Genomic DNA, 18,225 nt, shown 5'->3' with positions numbered 1-18,225 from the left:
TTATTTAAGGATGCTTTACGTTTCTTGCAAAAACTGTTTTTCTATAGCCTTTGTACACAACTAGTGACTGTGATTGTAATTGTGTAACTGTAAATGATTGTAATATCTGTATTTTCTCTTTAAAGCTATGTTTCCTCTGCTTGTAAAATATTTCAAAAAGCAGAAGAATGCAGACTAGAAGGAGATGAAGAAAAAGCCTATGTCTTTTATATGAAATATTTATTTGTGTTTGAACTCCTTAAAAAAAGATCAGATTTTAAGCAGAATCAGGTACTGTCCATATTCATTTATTTGACAATATATTTAATTCTTAAGAAAAACCCACTACTTTATCTACTAAAAATGTACAAAAGCCCTCATTTTTGGATTTTGCCAAGTCCCAAGTCAAATCCATACCTAATGTGCATGTTCAGATTTGAGATAAATTCATAAATAAAAATTGGCAAATTTAGATGTCCGGTAATTTTAGTGCCATCAGCTGAGCTGAATCCCAACCAAAAAGAGTTTGGATTGGGTTGATTCCTGAATTTAGTGCCTGTTTTCTATTTATTTGTAGTCAATTTAAAGGAGAACTAAAGCCTAACTAAAGAAGTAGGGCAGAAATGTTGTACATTAATGTGTTGGGTTTCTGTACCAGCCCAAGGTGACCACAACCCTTTATCAGGGAAGATCTGTGCCCCCAAAGATGCCCCAGTAGCTCCCCATCTTCTTTTCTGCTGAGTCACTGCACATGCTCTGTGCTGCTGTCACTTACTGAGCTTAGGGACCCACTCACAGTATACTGCATAGAGTATAATTTTAACAGTAAAAAGCTGATTAGTTATTAATTCAGATTCACATTACGTGACAGATCTAAAACCAGGGCATTTTCATCAGAATTGAATAATTAGCCCTGTAGCATCAACTTATATGACAGACAAACTTCATTTTCTGCTTGATAATTTGCAACAACCCCTAAGCTCAGCTTCTCAACAGCTGCTCAGACACACTGAGCATGTGCACTGTCCTGGCTTTCTAGCCATATTCATTTTTAGGGTTTAGTTCTCCTTTAATTGTAAAGTGCCCCTAAACCTTTTAACCCCATTATTTTCAAATAGAAATATTAAATGAGTTGTTCACCTTTTACTTAACTTTTATTATTATGTAGAAAATCATATTGCAAGACTATTTGCAATTGGTTTTCATTTTTTATTTTATGTGGTTTTTTTAATTATTTAGCTTTTTGCAGGCATCTGGTTGCTAGGGTCCAGTGTACCCTAGCAACCAGGCAGTGGTTTAAATTAGTGACTGAAGGATGAACAGGAAAGGGCCTGAATAGAAAGATAAGTGACATTGTGGCCTCACAGAACAATAGTTTATGGCATTTGGTGTCAGTGACCCCAATCTGACAGTTAGAAAGTGGTATGCTATAAAAAATATATAATGAAGACCAATTGAAAAGTTGAAGAACAGGCTATTCTATAACATACTAAAAGTTAACCTGAAGGTGAACAAACCCTTTCATATACAGGGTCACAAAAGGAACAATTGTGTTTTTTCTTACTTCTGCTTAAGAAGGCTATTCCACCCAAGGCAAGATTTTTATTTTGCCTAGTCGGCAGCACCCCTGTTAATATGTATAATACTGATCTTGTTGCAGGCCTACGTTTTATGTATCCTTTGGATGGGTATTCATAGATGAGTAGATACTGGCAGCCAACTTGGCTACTTTAGTCCAGATTGATTGCACCCAATTGCCAGTATTTCAGCCTATTTCATGTGTTTGGCATTAAAATGGATATGGTGCATTTTTATTTAGAATTAACTTATTAAAGTTGTTTTACATTGTTTACATGCATAGTGGTACATGCATAATGTGTCTGTTTTGATTCTAGGACTATTATAAGTCCTTACTTGGCCCCTCCACTATCTTAAAATCTGTTGAAGAAGCGGAAAAACTCTCAGAAAGCCTTAAAAATAGGTAAGTAATTAGTAATTAAAAATTCTTTTGTTAATATTTTTTTTTTTTTATGTTAATAAAGCAAATACTGGTAGTAGAGAGATAGGACACACCCCATAAATGCACAGGCCCGTATACCTGAAAAATCTACTAATTTTCCCGGCACCCGGAAGCATTGAATTCACCCAGTTGCAGGTATACGCAGCTGATATCTGCCAGCAAATGCCAAGTCTGGTGTTAGTTGGCAGATATTGTCTGAGTGTTCCTGCACCCGGGCGAATTCAATGCTTCCAGGTGGAGGCACAATTAGAATATTTTTTAAGCATTTATGCATATAAGTGCAGGCTCACAATCTGCATATATGCTTAAAAAATATCTGCCTTGTGGGGCTTTACCCTTAGGTCCAAGGATCTCTCACTGATAGTATAATTTCAATGCTCCTGGCTTTGTCAGTGCTGTTAATAAAGCTGCAGGCCAGAGGCATAAAAGTACTTTTTCTGCTCTGACTAACCCATAAATAGGTTAGCTTATACGGGATCACAGCAGTCCCTAATTGCAATGCCAATGGCACCCCAACAGGAACATTTTCCACGTGTTCTTTAGTAGCCTTAAACATTCCTTTGTGACTGTGGTTTTTTTTTTTTGTTTTGTTTTTTGGAGGAGGGTTTGTTGTTAGGAGTTCCCTATGCACATGTTCCCTATGCACATGTTCCCTTTACAGAATGATTTATTATCTTGCATGCGCAAGTTTCTCTTTTTGGCGTCCCTTGTAAAATGCCATTCGTTAGGATTACATTATAAACAAATAAAGAAAAAAAATCTAAATATCTTCCTTACACATCTTTCTCTTATGTTAGATATGCATGTATATAATATCTACTAATATCTAATATAATATCTGATTGTGATCTTGTTATCTTATGTTATACATATCTATGTAAAATTTGCCTCCAAAGTATTCAAAGTAGTGATCTGTATGTTATTTAGATAAAATTCCTCTGTGCCATTCTGTAGGTTCTGTCAATGGTGATTCCAGGTGTTCCTAAGTAATATCCTCTGTATTTTGTTATCTGTCGCTTTCTGTGTTACACTGGTGATTTGCAGTAGTTTTCATGGGCTTCAAATAAGAGACAGATTAATAAATGCCCGGATTAACATTATCACTGCATTAGTACATGTTTTGCACTCTTAAAAATACATATGAAAAGGGAAACTGGCTGCCAACTTGGTTACACTTGTGCAAACTGGTGGCACACTATTTCTGTGCATTTTGTTACCAGTTGTTCTGCTAAGGCCACAAACTTTCCATGTTTGACCATCTTAATACAAGAACATTGCTTTTTGTTTTGTTTTTTTGTACTTAAGTAATTATATATTTACCCAGATATGAAGAAGCTGAAGTTCGAAAAAAATTAGAGGAAAGGGAAAGACAAGAAGACCTGAAGAAAAAGGAGGGAAAACTATTTCCCAAAGACTTTCCTGAAGATGTACCCAAGCCTAATCAAAATGAAACGGTAATGCTTCCATAGCTTTCATTGTAAATTTTATATTACTAATTTGCAAAAGAAACCTCTCTAATTTGACCTCTTTCTGGCCAGTCCAGTAATGAATGGGATCAGTGCTTATTCTGGAACTGTGCAGGCTGCACTGGTGTCTTGTGCCAATCTATCTAATCAGTTTAATTTTGCATTCAGCTGCATGGACAAAGTATCCCAATATTCGACTTTTACAAACTAAGTCACTATCATTTCCATCCCTAACTGGTAATTCCTGACCAGTTTGAAGTATTTTATCAACATTGACTGTAATACAGTGGTGTGAAAAACTATTTGCCCCCTTCCTGATTTCTTATTCTTTTGCATGTTTGTCACACAAAATGTTTCTGATCATCAAACACATTTAACTATTAGTCAAAGATAACACAAGTAAACACAAAATGCAGTTTTTAAATGAGGGTTTTTATTATTTAGGGAGAAAAAAAATCCAAACCTACATGGCCCTGTGTGAAAAAGTAATTGCCCCCTGAACCTAATAACTGGTTGGGCCACCCTTAGCAGCAATAACTGCAATCAAGCGTTTGCGATAACTTGCAACGAGTCTTTTACAGCGCTCTGGAGGAATTTTGGCCCACTCATCTTTGCAGAATTGTTGTAATTCTGCTTTATTTGAGAGTTTTCTAGCATGAACCGCCTTTTTAAGGTCATGCCACAACATCTCAATAGGATTCAGGTCAGGACTTTGACTAGGTCACTCCAAAGTCTTCATTTTGTTTTTCTTCAGCCATTCAGAGGTGGATTTTCTGGTGTGTTATGGGTCATTGTCCTGCTGCAGCACCCAAGATCGCTTCAGCTTGAGTTGACAAACAGATGGCCGGACATTCTCCTTCAGGATTTTTTGGTAGAGAGTAGAATTCATGGTTCCATCTATCACAGCAAGCCTTCCAGGTCCTGAAGCAGCAAAACAACCACAGACCATCACACTACCACCACCATATTTTACTGTTGGTATGATGTTCTTTTTCTGAAATGCTGTGTTACTTTTACGCCAGATGTAACGGGACACGCACCTTCCAAAAAGTTCAACTTTTGTCTCGTCGGTCCACAAGGTATTTTCCCAAAAGTCTTGGCAATCATTGAGATGTTTTTTAGCAAAATTGAGACGAGCCTTAATGTTCTTTTTGCTTAAAAGTGGTTTGCGCCTTGGAAATCTGCCATGCAGGCCGTTTTTGCCCAGTCTCTTTCTTATGGTGGAGTCGTGAACACTGACCTTAATTGAGGAAAGTGAGGCCTGCAGTTCTTAGATGTTGTCCTGGGGTCTTTTGTGGCCTCTCGGATGAGTTGTCTCTGCGCTCTTGGGGTAATTTTGGTCGGCCGGCCACTCCTGGGAAGGTTCACCGCTGTTCCATGTTTTTGCCATTTGTGGATAATGGCTCTCACTGTGGTTCGCTGGAGTCCCAAAGCTTTAGAAATGGCTTTATAACTTTTACCAGACTGATAGATCTCAATTAGTTTTGTTCTCATTTGTTCCTGAATTTCTTTGGATCTTGGCATGATGTCTAGCTTTTGAGGTGCTTTTTTGACTCTGTGTCAGGTAGCTCCTATTTAAGTGATTTCTTGATTGAAACAGGTGTGGCAGTAATCAGGCCTGGGGGTGACTACAGAAATTATAAACCACAGTTAAGTTATTTTTTAACAAGGGGGGCAATTACTTTTTCACACAGGGCCATGTAGATTTGGAGTTTTTTTTCTCCCTTAATAACGTAAACCTTCATTTAAAAACTGCATTTTGTGTTCAATTATGTTATCTTTGACTAATAGTTAACGGTTTTTGATGAGCAGAAACATTTAAGTGTGACAAACATGCAAAAGAATAAGAAATCAGGAAGGGGGCAAATAGTTTTTCACACCACTGTATATATTTTTTTTTTCATGCTGAACTTATCCTAGTGCTGTTATTGACTGTTAACTTCTTCTGATTGCAAATGCCGCTGATGTACATAGGCTTATAGAAGCCCTCCTCTAGGTTGTGTTACAACATTTTTCCCTTTTTTTTTTTGTAATTTTATAGGTGAATGGGGAGAAAAATGAAGTTCTTTCAAAGCGGCCAGAACCTACTAATGGTAAACTTTGTTATTCTTTACATTAAAGCTACATTTTTTTAGATTAATCATCTGTTATCAATATAATCATGGTTTAAGTATTAAGTAAAATAATTATGGTGTATGTGTTGCTGACTATTAGGTTGTTCCAGTGCTTATATTCAGCAAACACTGTAGGGTCTATTTACTACAAGTTCATTAATTACCACTGGTACAACGTTGGTAATCATGGGGCCCCATACGCTGTTAGCTGGGCTCCCCCCCAAGGGGCCCCAATTATTAGCCCATGGTTCACCTTTGCCCTAATGAAAAATATGACCCTTTCACACATAGTCAAACCTCTTACCTATAGAGGAAGGCCCAATCATTCCCAAACTGCCCACAATCTGCCCAAAACCTTACAAGCACCACCACATGACTTACAGATCTAACTGTCGCGTTTTTTGAGACCTGCCCTGCCTCAGGGACCCTGACTGAAGTACCCCCTTGATGGTGGCCCTGGGTAATTGTACTGGATTAATTCAGCCTTCACATCTGCTTTCTTGGTTTTCAGGCTTTGTCTGTAATCAGGGTTAATACAATCATACAGTCCAAAAGGTGATTTATGGGGAAGCTAAACTCTGAGAAAATCAAAGTATTTAGCAGTAATTTGCACTAAGTAAATGTAAACTTGGTTTAGGATTGTGATAATGGCTACTATAAAGTATAAGCATTACTGCAAGACCAAAAGTGAAATTTACAAGGAATTTACAAGGAATGAGATGCATATAGGCTGTTAAATCCATGCCCTCCTTTACAGACATGCAAAGTAAGCTGTAAGATATGACTTTAACATGTGCTGCACTGGGAAGTTAAAGGAGTTGACTTTTAGTATGATTAAGAGAGTAGTATTTTAAGAAAAGTTGCAGTTGGTCTTCATTATTTGTGTTTTTTTATTAACTTTTTGTGAAACTTTCTAGTTTGGAATTTCAGCAGTTATCTGGTTGCTAGGGTTCAAATTACCTTAGCAACCAAGGGATGGTTTGAATGAAATACTGGAATATGAAAAGTAGGGAACCTGTATAGAAAAATAAGTAATAAAAAGTAATATCAATAAAACTCTAGCGTCGTAGAGCGATAGTTTTTTGGCTGCTGGGGTCAGTGACCCCCATGTAAAAGTTGGAAAGAATCAGAAAAAGAAACCAAATAATTAAAAAATCTGAAAAAATGAAGTAATGAAGACCAATTGAAAAGTTGCTCAGAACTTGCCATTCTGTAATATACTGAAAGTTAAAGGTGAACCAGCCCTTTAAAGGGTCAGTATACCCTAATATTCTAAGCGAGCTCAAGGAATATGGCTTGCACTGAAAATACATTTTGCCTGTTTTCATTACTAAATGTCTATTTGTTTATTTCTTGCACTTAACAGGGAAGATAAATGAACTTTCATTTTCCATCTTCCTATTTCTTCAGAGCAATTGTAGGAGGAAAAAGCAGTTAATGAAATACTTCCAATCTCTTCAGTTTTCTTTAGAATTTTTTTTTTAAGGCTTTAAAGCTTCTTTCTAACAGGGAAGGGTTTCTTGCTGTTGTCGGGGGCTTTTTGTGTAAATTCTTACTGCATGGGCTGTTTCCTGTGATGCTGATCAATTCACTGTGCTGAGTTGCAGGTCTTGAACAAGGCAGTGGCAAGAAACCCTTGGGATTATAAATCCCTCCCTTGGGCTTATAAATCAGTGTGAACCAAACATTGCCTTTTATATAGTATTGGGCTTTCAAGTTCACCCACTTATCTCCCAATCCACAACCAACTAAACTAGCAATGGAATGGAACACTATTCATACAAGTGCTGTACTATGCTTTAGCAAGGCACTCAAAATTCCATTCTTGTTCTAATTTTTACTTATCTTACAACAGGAAGCAGTTCATGTGGAGGTCTACATCCCTCTGACCATTTTTATGTCTCAAGTCTGCCTACAGTCTCCATAAAATGTCACTTTTTTAATAATTTGCTTACAGCAGCCTAAAATAAAGGATCGGGTGTGCAAAGCAGATTGCTCAATGTTGTTTCAAATCATCTTATACCTTTACTGAACTCTTTCCTAGACTTTTTTTCCTGCATTTTAAATTATAATCTTTATGTTGTACTGATGAGTATTTTAATTCCTGTTCTTTATTTTTTGTATAACTGAATTTTATTGCTTTTTTCTGCCCCACTGTACCCCGTGTTTAGCTTTTGAGTCTGTCATACTAGAAGAATGTAAGAATATTGTGACAGTGAGTTGTCTTTCCTAAAAATGTAAGAGAAAGTGTACATTTGAGGTGTGTGATGTGGACTACAGGGGGATTCCTTTTGCAGGCAGGGTTAATAATCCCTCTAAGTTGGCTAATTAAGAGGCAGCTGAGAGAGGAGCTGCCTGAGAGGTATAAAGGGGTGTGCACCCACACCTGGGGTTTGCTCAGTGTGAAGGGGTCACTCAGAAAGGTGTCCACTCTCAGAACAGGGCAAGAAGGCTGCCTGCCTGTGTAAGGAACTCCCAGAGGGATTGGGGGTGCTGCCTGCCACTGCAGGGACCAGAGGTATGTATATGAAAGCTGAGAAGAGTCAGCAAGGCTTAGTAAGAAGCCAGAGTGTGCAAGAAGCTGGTGAGCTGGTATCCCAGGAGGGGAGAGACAGCAGGCTGAGTGAGTAGTCCGAGTGTTCACGAGTGTGAGAGTCACCGTGGATGTGTGAAGGTCATTGAGGATGGTGAGAAGCCCCGGGAAAAGGTTCTAGAGTGTGAAAGTTACCCTGGAAGGTGGGAGTCCCAGAAAGAGGACAAGATCTGAATAAGTTTTGTTGAACTGCTGATGAACTGTTTGCTGTGACTTTTATGCAGGGAAGAGTTTGCCCCAAATTAACTTGTGTTTTTGCCTGAAGAAGAGATGTTCCTGATCCTCTGCTTACCTGCCTACCATAGTTAATTTCCCCCCCCCCCAAAAATTATGTTTACATGCAGACTGCATGTCACAATATGTTAACTTTTGACACACATGAAAACAATTGCTGCACCTGTACTTGTCTTGCATATTAATTCAGTACCGCCAAGGCTGGTGTTGAGAAGTGATCAAAGGGATTAATTATATTGACTCCTATATGTTTTATATCTTTTTAAGTAAAGGATGATAGAGTTCAAGCTTAAAGCTTTGCTTGTAACCATTTCTGTGTTTTTTCTTCTTGAACCTACTGTGTTTCAGTGCCTCATGGAGCTATCACAGTTGAAAAGCTTTTTGAGATGACAAATGATTATAATATCAGTATAATTATAATGGATGTTCGGAGTACAAAAGACTTTCAGGAGTCTCATATTCGTACTTCAATAAGCGTGCCAGAGGAGGCCATAATCCCAGGGTATTATTTTAAAAATATTAGGAACTTTTAGGGGGGTAAATTTTTTTACACATATGCTAATGGTGTTTTTGTTTTCTTCAGATTTACCTCAAGCAAGATTGAAACTAATCTACCTGATACATCTAAAGAAATGTGGAATAAAAGAGGTCAAGTTGATTTTATTATATTGCTTGATTGGTTCAGCTCTGTAAATAACTTAAAAGTTGGTACAACACTTCAGAGCTTAAAAGATGCTCTGTATAAGGTGAGGAAAAAACATAACAGTTCTGATGTTGCAAGAAATACTTGGTTGCTGGTCTTATTGCTGAAAAGTCATTTAATGATTCCAAGGTTAATAACACACTTAGGGGCTGATTTACTAAGACACGAATTCCGACCGAATTGGAAAAATTCCGATTGGAAAACGAACATTTTGCGACTTTTTCGTATTTTTTGCGTTTTTTTCGGCGCCTTTACGACTTTTCGGAAATTGTGACTTTTTCGTTACCAATACGATTTGCGCGAAAAAACGCGAGTTTTTCGTAGCCATTCCGAAAGTTGCGATTTTTTCGTAGCGTTAAAACTTGCGCGAAAAGTTGCGCTTTTTTCGTAGCGTTAAAACTTAAAAGGCACGACGTTTTGCGCAAGTTTTAACACTATGAAAAAATCGCAACTTTTTGCGCAAGTTTTAACGCTACGAAAAAATCGCAGCTTTCGGAATGGCTACGAAAAACTCGCGTTTTTCCGCAAAAATCGTATTGGTAACGAAAAAATCGCAAAATACCGATCATTACGAAAAAAACGCAATCGGACGCATTCGGCCCGTTCGTGAGTAAGTAAATGGGCCCCTTACTGTAGCATATATAGCATGCTGCAGTACAACCAAAGAGAAAACAGCTAGTACAACAGTTAAACTATTCTCCATAGGTTTAATACATTAAACCATTTACAATTTTTTGTTATAAATGACGACAATATGCAGAACACAGTAAAAGACCTGCTTATGGGGTTCAATTGAACATGGATGTATCTTGTCTCCTTAATATTATGGCAATGCAAAAATGTCTTCACACTTAATCTAAACAAATCGCCCAGTTATTTAAATCGGTTAATTAAACACCAACTAGTTTTCATTATGGATGCAGTAGTTCAAGGATTCAACTAAATTAAAGTGACGTTAATTTTTGAAGCTGTAAAAAATTGAACACTATAAAGTTTTGTTCACAATTGATGTCATTTATTTTTTTTCTGAAGTGCAGAATTCTGAAAGCAAATTAGATTAAGGATCCCATTTAGAATTCAGCTAAATATTTTGGGAAGTATTTGGTATTCAAACAAATGAAAAAATTATGTGTTTGGTGCATCCCCATCACTGATTTTTCTTCAGTTGAGTACACACAAGCAGATGCATCATTTTCAAACTTTTATTTTTTTTTTATATATCGGTTATTCTATAGCACCAATGCATTTACAGAGATTATTCATCATTCTCATCAATCCCTGCTTCTGTGGAGTTTACAAGCTAAGGTCCCTATCACAGTCGCACACATGACAGAATATATGCATGACCATAGTATTACAGACTATTCTTAGCAAGTAGAGAATACATAGCAGTGCAAACAAATGTATTTGCATGTGGATTTTTTGGCCATTTTCACTTATGATCTTTGTTTCTATTTTTTTGTACAGTGGGAAACAAAAACAATCCTACGGAGTGAACCTTTAGTTTTGGAAGGTGGTTATGAAAATTGGCTTCTTTGTTATCCCATGTTCACAACAAATGGGAAAGTGACTGTGCCCAGGAAAAGAACACAAGAATCTGTGTCTTTGTCATGTAAGTTGACCAGTAAATGCGTCAGATTGTTGTATTATGTTATGGATTTTTTAGACATGCTCCTGTTAGCAGAATACCGCACTGTCCCAGGGTACTTCTAAGTGAGCACCATTGAGCAATCCTCTTCTTCTCCTTCTCCATTCTCCAGTGGCCCTGGACTGATACTTGTGTAGTAGCTGCAAAAGTGCAAAATTTTGGCTTTTCACTCTACTTTGTATGTGCACCCTATGAGAAGATAAGGGAAGAGGATCACTTCATGGTGTTTGATCAGAAGTACTGGGGCAGTTTTCTTCTGAAAGTAGCAGCAGTCTGGGGTATCATTCAAATGATTATAATTTTATCTTTCCTTCCTCTTTTAAATATAATCTCTGTTAGATATTACATCTAACATCTAATGTATATACCATGCCGCGTTTAGGGTAAAGGGCAAATTATACTGAAAACTTTTTTTTTGAAGATTGTCAGGGGTGCAGCGTTGGTACATCTCAAATTCTGCCTTTCTTTGGTTGGGGAGTTGAGGTCTTGTACATTATGTGAGATAATTTAGATTGACCTTGAGATGTGGGGCAGAAAAATCCCTTTCCCAAGTTACCTGGAGTTGGTCTTTGGTGGAAGGTAGTAGCATTAATTGTTTTGTGGTTGTAACAGTTGTCCATGCAGGATATGGGCGATGTGAGGTAAATGGTGAAATCTTCTCTATTGTAGAGTTGTTGGCGCAATATCGGCATATATCCGCATTTCGTATGGCTTATCAACAGTACATGCAGCTTGTAGAGCATAGTCCAAGACCTCTACATAGTGCAGCTTTAGTATGATACCTCTGGGGAGGTTGGTGTTTCAGGGGTGTCCCAGGGCGCGACGAATTCTTTGAATATGGAGGTGGTCTTCTGGTAGGTCTGGTAGAAGTTTGGTGCAATACCTCATTCATCAAGCGATATAGGTCGGTAACCATTTCAGGGGCCACCCTTACCCTCAAGTTGCCCCTCCTTTATCTGTTTTCCAGATCTTCTATGTAATTTTCAAGTTGCAAAATTTGGGCCTGATGTAGGGCCAATTGTTTTTAATCCTCTTTTGAAGCCACTGCTTGAAAGTCTGCACTGTTCCAGGTAGTCCACCCTGTCCCCTATTTCTCTTATTTGGCATGTGAACTGCTGCAGTGAGTTTGGTTTTGAACAGTTTCTTGTACCTTATTGTGGAGCAATCTGTGCAAGTCACTGGGCAAGTTAATTTTAGCTTTTTATAGCAGAACTGGAGCAGAGCATCCTTCCTGTTAAGTTCCCCATGTAAGCTTTTCTTTATAACTTGGGGCCTAGAACTTGTGAAGCTAGAAAAGGAGGTCTTTGACCAAGATACCTAAAATGACAAACCAAAAAAAAAACCAAGAGGAAATTGTTTCCAGAAACAATCCGGAATTATATGTATTGAAACAGAGATCTACATATTTTAGTGTTATAATCATTGTTTATATAATAGTTTGCTTCCCATAACTAGTGAATTTCTGGAATTATGCATAGCATTCTGTGTTTTGTCTCTGGTCTTTTTCTTAAGCAATAAGACAGACAGCTAGCATTTACATGTTGCCTCACACAAATGGGAAAGGTTGTCGCAGTTATCATATGAGACAGGCCTTAAATTAGATTTGCTAAGAATTTCTGCAGAGAGATGCCTGTGTACCGCAATACAGTTATATGCTGTTCTAATAAAATCCATGAAATGTGCATGCAGATAATGCTTTTTTCCCCTCTTTTAGTGGACTTCAGTTATCCATCTCTAGAAGAACCAGCACTTCCACCACCACCACCACCCCCTGTATGCATCAAAGAAAGCAGCTATGAGGATACTATAAATGCAGTGAAAACTCAAAAAACAGAGGAACCTGTCCATGTAGTACAAAAGGATGACCCTGTACCAGATGCTCAGACTCCAGATTCTGTTAAAGTCTGTCAGCCACAGAAAACTGTGAAAGTTATTCCACAAGTAGGTTTATCTGTGCTATATATGTGTGTGTAAATTAATTATTTTAAAATGGATTTTCAGTGTAATGTATAATAGTGCTGATCTCAGCTTTTCATTTATGCTCTTTAGTAGTATACCAGCAGTAGTTACCAATTAGTGGTATAGGAATAAGAGGATTAATTTTCCCCTTAGAGGTACTTATTTTTACATGCTACATCATTTGCCTGGATTCTGGTCCACTGACAAAGCACAATAGTAATATAAAATCCAACAATGTGAAGGAAAGGCCTACATTCGCTTACTACAATGATGACTTTGTAGTGGACATGAAGATTTACCAGTGTGTATATATAGGGGTTACTTCTCTAGGGAAGACTGTCCATATGGGTCAAATGCAAATTCATAATTTGCATTCTGAGGAGAAAAAGACCATGGAGGTATTGGTTGCTTGTGAAAAAAACAGCTTTAGGATATTCTTCAAGCTCTCTTCCCTCTCAGCCCCATTCATTAAAGATAGTCATGAAATGTAAAATACTAAATGTGGCCAAGAAATTTCTGTTTTGATATGCTTTGAGGTGATAATTTATTTTTGGTTTTGGGTGAGCTATGCAGTCTCTAACAGATTTTTTTACAGCTTTAGCACCATTCATGTAATATATGTTCTTTTTAAATGTATCCATTAGATTGATCGGACAAAGAAACCTTCAGTAAAAGTTACTGAAAGTTCCTCAAAGTTTAAACATGAAGCCAAAGAAAACCAGCCAATACAGAATGGAAGGCCTATACCAGACCGTTCCACAAAACCATCACTAGACACTAAATCGGTCAAATCGGAGATCCATGTTCAGTTTGATAAAAACATAAAGGAAAAGGGTGAAGAAATTAAAGGGAAAGTAGATATGCATGCAGAAAACAATATTGATAACACATGTGCACATGAAGAAAAAGAAAACAAAAAGAGGAATGAAGAGAAAGAAACTGAGATGGATGAGTTCCACAGAAAGGAGGAGTTAGAAAAAAAACAGCCAGTAGTTGCTGGAAAAGAACCTGCTGAAACAAAAAGGCTGGAAAGTAATAAGCCTCCCCCTGATGATAGAAAGAAGAATGGCCATTCTTCTGTTACTCCTCAAGAGGTGAGTTTATATGATAACTGACTTGACTGCTTTCATATAAATAACCACATAAACCACAGAAAACATTTCATCCCAAACAATATTCATATTGTTTTCTACAGAGAGAACTTTATACAACCGACACAGACCCATAGATTTCCAGACCTAGGCATAATAGGTTAGTTGTAGTTGTATAGAAGAGAGCAATTTGTTCCTTATTAAGCACATGCTGATTTGTAGTACTACAATGGACAATTGTTTTTTCCACATTAGCAGCTTAGAATAAAGGAAACTGATTAATTATCACCAGGGTGCTGTTTATCAACACAGACCCTGCAGAAATGTGGTGATTACCCTATTAGTAAGCATTTTGCCATTGCTTTCTATGCAGTGTGTTCTGATGGCAGTAGGTGTTTTACCTGAGATTATTTCAATCCAGAAACACCCTGTCCCCATGCTTTTAAAACAATTTTCATACAAAGACCACTGTGCTGTCTTTTCCACCTCCTACATTTAAAAAGTAGAACCAATGAATATTTATTAGGGTCCTATGAGAAGTACTTTTATCTGGTGAATTGTGAGAACTTTTGTCAGTGTGTTTGAGAATGCCTAACTTTGAAACAGTCCTCAGTAGTAGACACACATTCTTTGTATTAAGACTACCCCAGACAACTAACCAGCATTAGTTTACACTAAGGGGCACATTTACTAATCCACGAATTCGAATCACGAATGGGAAAAAATCGCATTGGAAACGAAAATTTCGGAAGATCGCAAATATCACGAAAATGCTTACGAAAAAATCGTATTAGTCACGATAATATCGTATTGGCGATCCAAAAGTCACGAAATTTTCATACCGGACAATTGTAAACAGCGGTAAAACGTTTCCGATTATTTCGTGCAAACGTCCGAAAAAGTCGTGCGCCGTCCGAAAAAGTCGTGCGGACGCCCGAAACTATCGTCAAAAATACTCGTGGAGTGTTCGCATGAACGCTCGAGCGTTCGTGCTTTTGTAAATGTGCCCCTTAGAGGATGAAACTGGGTTACTTCATGTTGGGTTGGTGACCTTTGCATCCGTGTGTATCATTGTTCTCTTATATTTGATGTCCTTTTTTTATGAATACAGTGGTAAGCTTAACTGTTTCACTAACATTGCTAAATGCTGACAATAATAACACATTGCTTTGCTTTACAGCCTTCTGCACATAAAAAAGAACATAATTCTGATGTGACTGTGAAAGACAGCTGTGAAGACGACAGACCCAAAGTAAGAAATTCAGCAGATTGATTTCTGCAGAATGTATTATTTTTTGTTCATTTCCCTTTATATGAGGGAAATGTAGGGGCAGGTTTACTAAAACTGTAATATTTCTCATATCTTTATTTTTAAAAATTTACTAAACTCATTTCCACGAATTTCTGAAATTTACGAAAAAGTCCACAAAGAAAAAAGCTGCAGAAACTGACTTTTTCAAATTGTTGGCCTGAAAACTCAATTTTTTTGTGCATAAAATCCAATGCCAAAAATCAGTAAATCAGAGAAAAAGCCCCAACTTTTCTTTTCTCTGCAACTTTTAGCCCTAAACATTCAAATTGGGATAAAAAAAAATCTGACGGTTAGTAAATGGCCTCTTATATATAATTATAATTTTAATAGGCATATATCTGTTATTTTTTGATTAATCCAACTAAGAAATCCTCCACACAAGATTAAGCTAAGTACCCCTTATTTGCATATTGAAATTTTTTACAAAAAAATGTCACATTTTGCATCCAAATCCTGTAAAACATTACAGGATACGACTGAATCTGGAATTTGGAATTTAGTGGTTTTTAATGACTTGACAGAAAACCATATGATTTTCAACTGTGATATTACAACAGACAAATCTGCTTTGCAATCTCAGTTCAATATATTTTCTTTACCATATGTAAAATAAACTGGTTTGTTGCATTTGACTTTACTACTCTTGTTATTTACAGTGCTGAGTCTGTATCTGAGCTTCTTTTTCTAACTGTGTTACTATGGAGGGAATAGGGATTTCAAGTTTATTGATCTTTCTTAGTAGTAAGATTTTAACTTGTACATGTTTTATAGCCCATACCTGATGTTCTTGTTAATACCAACTTTGAACTGTAATTTATTTTCTAGCGGGAACCTTTAGTTCGAGCAAGAAGTGAGGAGATGGGTAGAACTGTGCCAGGAATGCCAGAAGGTTGGGTGAAGGTAAAACTGGACCATTTCATGCTTTTGTGTTATTGTGATAAGTGAACAGTTGTCATACTTTACCATTTTTATCTATTTTGCCAATTCTCTGAGCAATATTTACTGAACAGCTTACTGAGAGAGCTATTTTGACATGCTGTAGCTAGAACATGTATTTTTTCATTTAGTTCCTTGAACCTGTCACTGGAACCTACCGATATTATCATTCACCAACACACACTGTTCATATGTATCCTCCTGAAATGGCTCCTTCATCCACCCCTTCAACCACTCCAGCTCAGAAAGCCAAGGTACAGGCTACTACTGACATTGATAAAGAGCAGACCAAGTTAAAACGATCTTACTCCTCGCCTGATTTAACGCAAGCCATAAAAGATGAAGACAAGAAGAAACCAATGCCTCATATTAACCGTGAAAATAAGTAAGCTATTCTTTTATTTTAAACAAAATGTTATGGTACCTTAACAGCTGAACATATTGGTGAAATGCTTTTTTTTGGGGGGTATAATACTGTATTATGTTGTAACTGGTCCCTGTATTAAAGGGACAGTTAATTTCACCTAAAGTATGTGGACACCTCTCTCTCTTAACTCTCATTCCAAAACCAAGTATATTAAGATAACAATGGCCTGCTTTTTGCTACTAAAACAAGCATGTGCCTTCTGGGAAGGCCTTCTATTAAACATTGGCACATTGTTGGTGGGCTTTAAATTCATTCTTACATGGTTGAGTACTGATGTTGGGCGATTAGTACCCTAATTTAGCATGAGAAATGGGCATTAGCATTAGAGCTGGGCGATATGACCAAAAATTTATATCACGGTATTTTTCAAAATTATATCAGTGTCACGGTATTTGACGGTATTTTTTTTTCCATGCATGATTAGGTGTTAACCCCATTTCCTAATAAATTAGAGAATAATTACTGCAGTATTGAAAATCACAGTCAGGCAAGCGAAGGATCGGCAACAGAAAGTCGTAAGGTAAATCAGGCAGGCTTAGTTTCCCAGGCAAGGCCGCAGACAACATAGCACAGGAGGAGGTGTTTGATAGCTTTAAATACCCCCCACACATGCGCAGAACCGGCGCCGTCAGCGCGTCACGGACGCGCACGCTTTGACATGTACGTGCACTTTGACGCACACACACCTGGACGTGCGTGCGCAATGTCCCGCGGACAACGGGATGTGCGCGCAAGACCGGGCCGCACGGGTGAGTACCCTGACACCCCGGTATTGCGGTATCTGAAAAATGAATATAGTTTTTAAAAAAAGAAAAAACACCGGTATTAAACGGTATATCGCCCAGCCCTAATTAGCATCTCAGTCTAGGGCAGTTTATTCAGCTATGTTCCTGCGCCAGCCAGCTAGTATTCTAGCCAAATTCTCTTAGTTACATTTTTTAAGTAAGTAATATTGCCATCAATCTTTTACAGACCATCAATAGTCACTAAAGCTGAAATCACAAAGCTACCAGCATCTAAGATCCGAAGTCTTAATCCTGTGTTTGGCGGGGCCGGTCCAGCTCTAACTGGACTCAGGAACCTTGGAAATACTTGTTATATGAATTCTATCTTACAGTGTCTCTGCAACACGCCACATTTAATTGAATACTTCAATAATAATTTTTATCAAGCACACATCAACAGGTACGTTGTTGAGAACCTTTAGCTCTGCAACAATTTTCTTGTCCTGTCTGCAGCGAAGAGGGAATTTCTGTTCCTAGTTCTAATTTATTATTATGTGGGCTGGCTTTCTTTAGGTTATGTAAGCCTTCTGGGTTCTGACATCAATATTGTAACCATTTATCATGACTATAAGAAACGTACAAATTTCTCTGATCATTGAGTGTGTTATTTTACTTCCTCTCTCCCTCTTTTTTCTTCTAAGTTGCACATATAAGGTGCTTTTGTTTATATGTATCTAACAATATTTCTTTTTCTACAGATCAAATCTGTTGGGGCATAAGGGTGAAGTGGCTGAGGAATTTGGCTGCATTATGAGAGCTTTATGGACTGGTCAGTACAAATATATCAGTCCAAAGGACTTTAAGATAACAATTGGAAAAATTAATGAGCAGTTTGCTGGATACACCCATCAAGATTCCCAGGAGTTGCTGCTGTTTTTAATGGATGGGTTGCATGAAGACCTTAATAAGGTATGCTTCAATTGGTTATCTCTGTGCACCTGGAAGTTTTATGATTTGC

General features: G+C 37.5%; 1 protein-coding gene across 6 annotated transcripts in view; it reads left to right on the top strand.

Annotated features, from left to right (window-relative positions):
* usp8 (ubiquitin specific peptidase 8) overlaps window positions 1-18,225 on the top strand; it is a 34,627-nt gene that overhangs the window by 4,037 nt on the left and 12,365 nt on the right. For all 6 annotated transcript variants that reach the window (XM_018092439.2, XM_012959499.3, XM_002939624.5 and 3 more), the window contains exons 4-17: window positions 126-270; window positions 1,875-1,960; window positions 3,324-3,453; window positions 5,507-5,558; window positions 8,755-8,908; window positions 8,990-9,152; window positions 10,577-10,721; window positions 12,472-12,698; window positions 13,361-13,810; window positions 14,988-15,059; window positions 15,945-16,019; window positions 16,187-16,440; window positions 17,455-17,667; window positions 17,966-18,176. In XM_018092439.2, coding sequence (XP_017947928.2) covers window positions 126-270; window positions 1,875-1,960; window positions 3,324-3,453; window positions 5,507-5,558; window positions 8,755-8,908; window positions 8,990-9,152; window positions 10,577-10,721; window positions 12,472-12,698; window positions 13,361-13,810; window positions 14,988-15,059; window positions 15,945-16,019; window positions 16,187-16,440; window positions 17,455-17,667; window positions 17,966-18,176 — 2,377 coding nt within the window. The remainder of the gene's footprint in view (window positions 1-125; window positions 271-1,874; window positions 1,961-3,323; window positions 3,454-5,506; window positions 5,559-8,754; window positions 8,909-8,989; window positions 9,153-10,576; window positions 10,722-12,471; window positions 12,699-13,360; window positions 13,811-14,987; window positions 15,060-15,944; window positions 16,020-16,186; window positions 16,441-17,454; window positions 17,668-17,965; window positions 18,177-18,225) is intronic.

The sequence above is a fragment of the Xenopus tropicalis genome, chromosome 3 (genome assembly GCF_000004195.4).
Source record: "Xenopus tropicalis strain Nigerian chromosome 3, UCB_Xtro_10.0, whole genome shotgun sequence".
NCBI classification, from domain to species: Eukaryota; Metazoa; Chordata; class Amphibia; order Anura; family Pipidae; genus Xenopus; species Xenopus tropicalis.
The sequence above is the reverse complement of the archived record's forward strand: the minus strand, read 5'-3'. Positions and strand labels throughout refer to the sequence as shown.